Source organism: Gekko japonicus, unplaced genomic scaffold (genome assembly GCF_001447785.1).
Source record: "Gekko japonicus isolate JY-2015 unplaced genomic scaffold, Gekko_japonicus_V1.1 scaffold738, whole genome shotgun sequence".
In the NCBI taxonomy this organism is placed as follows: domain Eukaryota; kingdom Metazoa; phylum Chordata; class Lepidosauria; order Squamata; family Gekkonidae; genus Gekko; species Gekko japonicus.
This window is the reverse complement of record NW_015173145.1, coordinates 658345-665041: the sequence shown is the minus strand read 5'-3', so window position 1 is coordinate 665041 and position 6697 is coordinate 658345. Positions and strand designations below refer to the sequence as shown.

The following is a 6697-nucleotide window of genomic DNA, read 5'->3' as shown; positions in this document are numbered from 1 at the left end:
ACATAACCATACTTCTTGTTGTGAAATTTTACCAAGTAGAAGCAGAATTTGGCTATTTGTCTGGAGATAATTGGCTTTTCATTAACTAAAAGTCTCTCCAGGCAGGTCTCATCTGCATCTACCAATGGTCTGTCTAAAAAAGGGGAAATAAACTTATCCCTATGAATGAACTAGATGGAACGGGCACCTAAAGAACATATGAACCATCGATTCATCTTCTTCAATAGAACAAGGGCAACACCTATCTTCATATGGGATCTTCCTATATTTCACATCTAGCACCCTAGATCTGGAATTCCTTTTCTGGAAGAAAATGCCCACGAGGCATTAACAGCAGAGGCCAGGATGCCCTTTCAAAAGCAGTCAAGAAGGGCCCAAGAAGTACATTTGGCCTGTGAATACTCAACATTTTGGGGGGCCCGGTTCAGGAAATTAGCCCCGGAAAAGCTGTGCAGCAGAAAACTTTCACCGCAGTATTCTGTTTTTATAAAGATTATATCCGATATTATGGCAGAACTGACTTTGTATGCTTCATCCTTTGTGACAAGCGAAGAGCGTAAGACAAAAAGAATACGCACAGTCAAATAAACTGGAAATTCAGTTTAATCTTTTACATCCGGATTAGGCATTGTTTGGCATACTGAATTGACTCTAGTTGAACCTGAGCAGATACAGATACTATTTGCAATTCTTAGCTAGTAGATGAGGGTCACTGGCCATACGCCCCCACAGGAGCTAATGGCAATCAAGGAACCAGTGTAGTCCCAGCCTGAAGTCCAGAGCTGCCCATCCAGAGTGCACATGGAGCTGGATAACTTAGCACTCCCCCCCCCCAAGCAAATAAGCAGAAGACTTCTCAATACGTGAGCCGGTGGCAGCAGCAGAAGGAGAAACTGCAGCATTTGCTGAGGAGACAGAACTGGCAGGGAAGATCCCAGCTGGACAAAGAGAAAAATGCCACTGAGATCATAACTTGACTGTCCTGTGTGAATAGGGAAGAACGTCTTGACATGGGTTTTTGTTTCTTGGACACCAGATCACTACAGAGCAGTCCCAATGACCAACGGCCCAAATCTAGGGAAGAGACATTTAGCCATCTGTAATAGGTTTGAGCAGAATATGGGGCTGCTTATGCGGGGAGGATTATGAACTCAGCTCCTAGACAGATGAAAAAAGCACGTCACATAGGAAGATATTTCAGGGAAAGAAGGGAGAGAAAGCGAGAAGCAACTGCTGGCTTTCAGACACTCTGTTACGGGAACCTGAGACCATCGCAGTTTCCCAGGCAATCTTGGCCAGTGACGGGTTCCTTCAGGAACAGACCATAACAACAAGCACAGTAGAATTTTTTCCCCCCAAAAGGCACTTTGTCGCCACACTGGGCTAAATCAGGACTTCTGGTGGGGGAAGAGAGATGTCGAAGCAAGACATCCTCCATGCAGAAGTGGCTAACTTCATTCAAATGCCCCTTTCCTAAACGAATGCGGTTATACTGATATCGTCTAAAAACAGAGTTCCCTTGGCCTTCACACCACATACAAAAATGTAAAGGTCAGAGCAGTCCCTCTTATCAGACCCAGGAAATACCTCAAAGCCAGATTCTGGAAATTACTCAGCCAAGGAAGATGCATCGCCCTGGCTGCTTGTGGGGTACCAGCAGCTACATTCGGAATCCCATGTTAATGCACCAGGCAGCCCTCCCTAGGTCATTCTTCACCATGGCCCCAGGAAAGTGAGCTCCCATGCAGTTATCTTCTGTTTCCTCACACTGTCGCTAATAACATGACTAGTCAGAGCATGGGCTGGAGTGAGCTATAGCGCAGCATACGAACACTTCCCAAAGGGCTGCAAGAGAGGCGCCTTTAAGCCAGTCAGGAGACAGTAAGGAAACGGTGTAAGGAAGGAAAGCCTATCACTTCCTGCGGTTTCCCTTCAGCTACTTGACTCCATAATACAAGTGAACAGCCAAGCCAACGAGCAGCACAGAAAAGAAGAAAAAGGCAGTGAGGTGCAGGCTGAACAACAGGACAGAGAGAAGGGCATTCACCACCACGGAGGCGGAGATCACAAAAAGTCTTGTGATGTTACTGCTGTGCTTCATGACCACGGACATGATCAAACCATTCAGGGCTTGGCTGACAATAACCAGCAGCACCCACAATGAGAAACCCTCCAGGTACCCAGTGGCTGAAGCGCTTAACAGATGGATGGCCACATTCAGCAAAACACCAAAAAAATAAAGAAATAGGTTTTGGAGGTTGAGAGGCAGATCCTGGGTCTTCAGGATAACTTCGGTGTAGACGGCAGAAAGGCCGGAGATCATACAGTACAGAGAAATCAGCAGAAGGCCGACGGGTGTGATATGCAGTTCCATGTCAGAGGCGGGAGAGGGCTGAAGATCCTGGAGGCCTCCGTAGGGATACAACACCCCAGCAGCTGTAAGCAGGAAGAGGGCTACCCACTTACGGGCAGTTAGTCTTTGGTGCAAGAACACACTGTAAAGGAGGGCAGTGCTGCCGATTTTCAAGTTGCTCAACACCTGGTAGGTGCTAGGATCCATGAACAGCTGCATATGGACCACCAAGTTGTTGTTGGCTGCATACAACAGTGCCGAGAGAGCAAAAGGAGCCGCGTGTTGCCATGACACGGAGACTCTTAGCTGCCTCCAGTCCCAGATCAGCAGAAAAACCAAGGAGAGCACCAGCTTCGTCAGCTCAATCAAAACCACCACAGATGAGGCACTGAATGGGATCTTCCCATTGTCCTTACAGAGAGTCAAGAGTGGTGCATGAGAGCCGTAGATGACAACGGACAAGAGGAGCATCAGTCCCCACAGGGCTTTCTCAAGTACCGTAGAAGCAGCAGATCTGCCTAGTTTACGGACACTACAAGTGTTCTCAAAGACCATTTCTGTGAAGCACTGGAAACAAGGATTGCATCAGTCTCCAACTTTTTATTGGAAGGGGCACAGGATTTGTCTTGGTACTTTTTTAAACATTATCTTCCAGAGTGGGAGTAAGGGAGGACTCACATTACAAGCCCAACAATCCAGTCAGTCACATTTGGTTATAATACTTGCACATGATTAGGGGCAAAGTGACCTCAACATGTGAGCTATGCAAACTGCAAACTGCATTTCCTGAGCCAGGGGTACGTGGCAGTTTATAGAGCCAGCAGCAGGCAGTAACAGCGGGCCTTCAGTTCAATAGACAGCAAAGACAAGCACATTACAGAAAAGAAATGTAGCTGTCTAAGCTGATAGTCTAAAAGCACCCTAGTATGGCTGAAGCTGCAACTACCACTTTCATGATACAATAACTGAGAATAATTATAATCAGACCTGCTGAAATTTCACCCTCACTCAATATAAAACATTTCCAATGGACATGAATGCTGAAATGGGAGCCAGAGTAACCAAATGCCTATGACCCTTTGTAAGCAGTGAAATTGTCTAAAAATTGTAAAATATAAAGAGGAGTTTCTAGAGTGCACCACTACATGAAGGAGAGTCTTTTAGTCTGGTCCTTTCCTGAATGAACTGAAGAACTCTTTGATCGTCTTCTCCACATTAGGGATTGCATAGGTTTGAGCAACATACACTCCAGAACAAGTCCCCACTAAAAATCCCAAGACTGCTGAAGATCGCAGTTTGGCTACAACATACCCAGCAAGGAACCCTTTGAGAAATGGAGATGCCAGCAAGGAACCTTCCTGTAAGAAAAGCAAAAACAAGCAGATGAGACAGAGATCCAAACAACAACTAAGCTAAAAACACTGAACAATGGCTGCCATCACTAAACTGATGACAACGACTAGCACTTTATTATGGTTGAATTGTTTTAACTGTAATTCATGTTTTAATGTAACTTATTGGTTTTATGTAACTTACCTGTTTTTATGTAAGCCGCCCTGAACCAGCTTTGGCTGGGAGGGCAGGGTAGAAAATTGAGAAATAAATGAATAAACAAACAAAAATGTAAACTGGGGCATTTTTCCTGATAATACTGGATTACATTATCAGAACTGGTATAATTTCGTCACCATAGGATAGGGTGCCATATATATAACTTCAGTATTCTCCAAGTGTGACGTAATTTTAAAAAAATGGGTTTTCCCCCCTGGAAATACAATTATGGACTTAGCAAAATACAGAGTTAAAAGTTTCCACAAATAAATCATTAAGGAATTCCCCCCTTACCTGTCCTACTCCCGTCTGCACCTCATTTTCCACTCTTTGTTGCAAGTTTGCCAACTGATCCTTCAAAAAAGCAAGATCCTTCAGCTTCGGCAGAGAGTCCTATACATTGGAAACAAAATTCCAGATTGCAAATTGCATGCAAACGTGCGTTTTGACAGCATTGTTACAGAAGGTAAAGTATTGAGAATGGAAGCAGCCTTTCTTTCTCTTGCCACTACAACCGCCATACCACTTCAGAGACTTCTGCTCTGTGGTTCCAGACACTTAGGTTAAAAAGTTGGATATTCATTGCTGCACAACAAAAAACCCCTTACTGATATCCTATTAAAATGTCAGAAACCTTTCATACATGTGGGGTAGAATGTCTACAGGTGAAAGACTGTCACACAGCAATATCTTTTAAGGGTATGATATTTTGTACACACAGGAGACTCACAAGGACTTTTCTTTTCTCCAGTACTCCCCTCCTCCACTTTTTCCCCCCTCTTTGCCTCCTCTGGGCAGTGCCCGTACTCTCCCCCTTTCCCTGCTACCTCCTCTCCTTCCCACCCACCCACCTCCACCTATTTTATTTACATCACTATCGCCCCACTTTCTCCCCCACGGGGCCTCAAAGCAGCTTTCATTATTCTCCTGCCCTGTTCATTTTATCCCCCCCACCCCCCCCCCTCTGAGACGAGTTAGGCCAGAAGCCTGCAACTGGCCCGAGCTCACCCAGGGAGCTTTCACCGCAGCGGTGCCTTGGTAGTGGAAGCTCCATCCCGGGGCTCCTGCCCGCCGGTATTCTCCCCCCTCAGCTCGCCTCGGCCAAGACAACTCGCCCCGGGCTCGCTGCTCTTTCCTCTGGGGCTGCCCCACGGCTTGCCCCCAAAACCGCCCCAGAAAAAGCGCCGGGACCTTCCCGCGCTCCTTACCTTATCGTCCGCCATCTTCCCTGCGAAACTCTACGCCGCTTCCGCTTCCGTTCGAGCATGCGCGGTACAACGCGCGTCCGTCCTCGTCCCCCCCCCCACGACGCACTCTTCACTGCCACGTGCGTCCTGACGTCATGTGAGAAGACGCCGCGTGTCAGGTAGCGTTGCCAGCCTCCAGGTCGGACCGGGGGATCCCCTGGAATTGCAGCTTCTCCCCGGACCAGTGTTCCTTCTAAGCTGAGTCAGTGTGAGCTAGCTCACAGTTGTTTAGCCTCCGACTCACACCTTTTTGTCTCTGCTCAGGAAGGGATGGCTCCGGAGCAAACTGATTTATGCGGCAGCCCAATCGCTCGCTCACAACTTGAATGCCAGGACGCAGTGTTCCCTCTAAGCTGAGTCAGTGTGAGCTAGCTCACAGTTTTTTAGCCTCCGGCTCACAGATTTTTGCCTTGGCTCGATGGCGCCAGAGCAAACTGATTTATGCAGTAGCCAAATAGTTCGCTCACAACTTTCATGCCAATAGCTCACAAAGTAGAATTTTTGCTCACAAGACTCCATGGCTTAGAGGGAACATTGGCCAGGAGCTCACAAAGTGGAATTCTTGCTCACGAGACTCCACAGCTGAGAGGGAATATTGCTCCGGACTTACAGGGATCAGTTCCCCTGCTGGAAATGGCTGCCTTGGAGGGTGGGCTCTGTGGCATCCTCCCCAGCCTCCTCCACCGCTAGATTCCCAGGAGTTTCCCAACCTGGACCTGGCAGCTCTCACCTCCACACACACACCCCCCGCCGGTGGATGGCAACCCGTGCCTGAACACATCTGTTACTCCCTGGTCTCTCATTCCATCCCCAGAGTAGTGTATTTGGGCCCAGGGACCCTAATGGAAAATCCATTCCGCATTTTTATTGCAACTCTACTTGTACCCTAATGTTTTCCAATGGAGTCCATGCAAGTCAATTTGCATTCCTGGCTCCCATTATTTCCAATGGGCCTTCCAGCGTCTCCCATTGTTTCCAATGGGCCATCCTGTCCTTCCTTTTAGTACATCCCACCCGAGGGGCCATTCCGGACTCGCAGGGGCGTGTCAGGAGTCCCCAGTGATGTCATGGCCCTTCGATATACCCTTGGGCCTTGCCTTCCGTCAGGGGGACTGTCTACTTAATGCCGCCAGCATTTGTATTGCTTGTATTGTAATTTATGCCGCTCACGGAAACTTTACTGCATGTATTGTCTACTGGATTTCAGTGTTTGTTAGCCGCCTTGAGCCAGTTGGTCCGGCAAGGCGGGACACAGATCGAAATAATAAAAAAAAATAAAAAAAAAAACAATACTTTCCAGGCGTCCCCCGCGCGCCTTCCAAGAGATCCGGAGGGGGAGGGGGAGGGGGGGCGGCCGGGCCAGGCGAGGGAGGAGGGAGGAGGCCGGGCGAAGCGGCATTTCTGTGCGACCCTCGACGGACTGGCGGATCAGATCGATGCCCTCCGTCCCCCACAATAGACGCGCTGGTTCTTCGAGGGCCACCAGATTCCCTCGTCGCTTGTGTGTTGCGACCGAGCAGCAGCAGCCCCTCCAGCCCCCCCCCCC

General features: G+C 48.4%; 1 protein-coding gene across 1 annotated transcript; it reads right to left on the bottom strand.

Annotated features, from left to right (window-relative positions):
* Positions 1–622: 622 nt before the first annotated feature.
* SLC35A4 (solute carrier family 35 member A4) lies at positions 623–5143 on the bottom strand. The gene is made up of 3 exons (XM_015422318.1): positions 5113–5143; positions 4199–4297; positions 623–3711 (listed from the first exon to the last, which is right to left on the bottom strand). The coding sequence occupies exon 3, from the start codon at positions 2906–2908 to the stop codon at positions 1937–1939; it is 972 nt and encodes a 323-aa protein (XP_015277804.1). The 5' UTR covers positions 2909–3711; positions 4199–4297; positions 5113–5143; the 3' UTR covers positions 623–1936.
* Positions 5144–6697: the final 1554 nt, after the last annotated feature.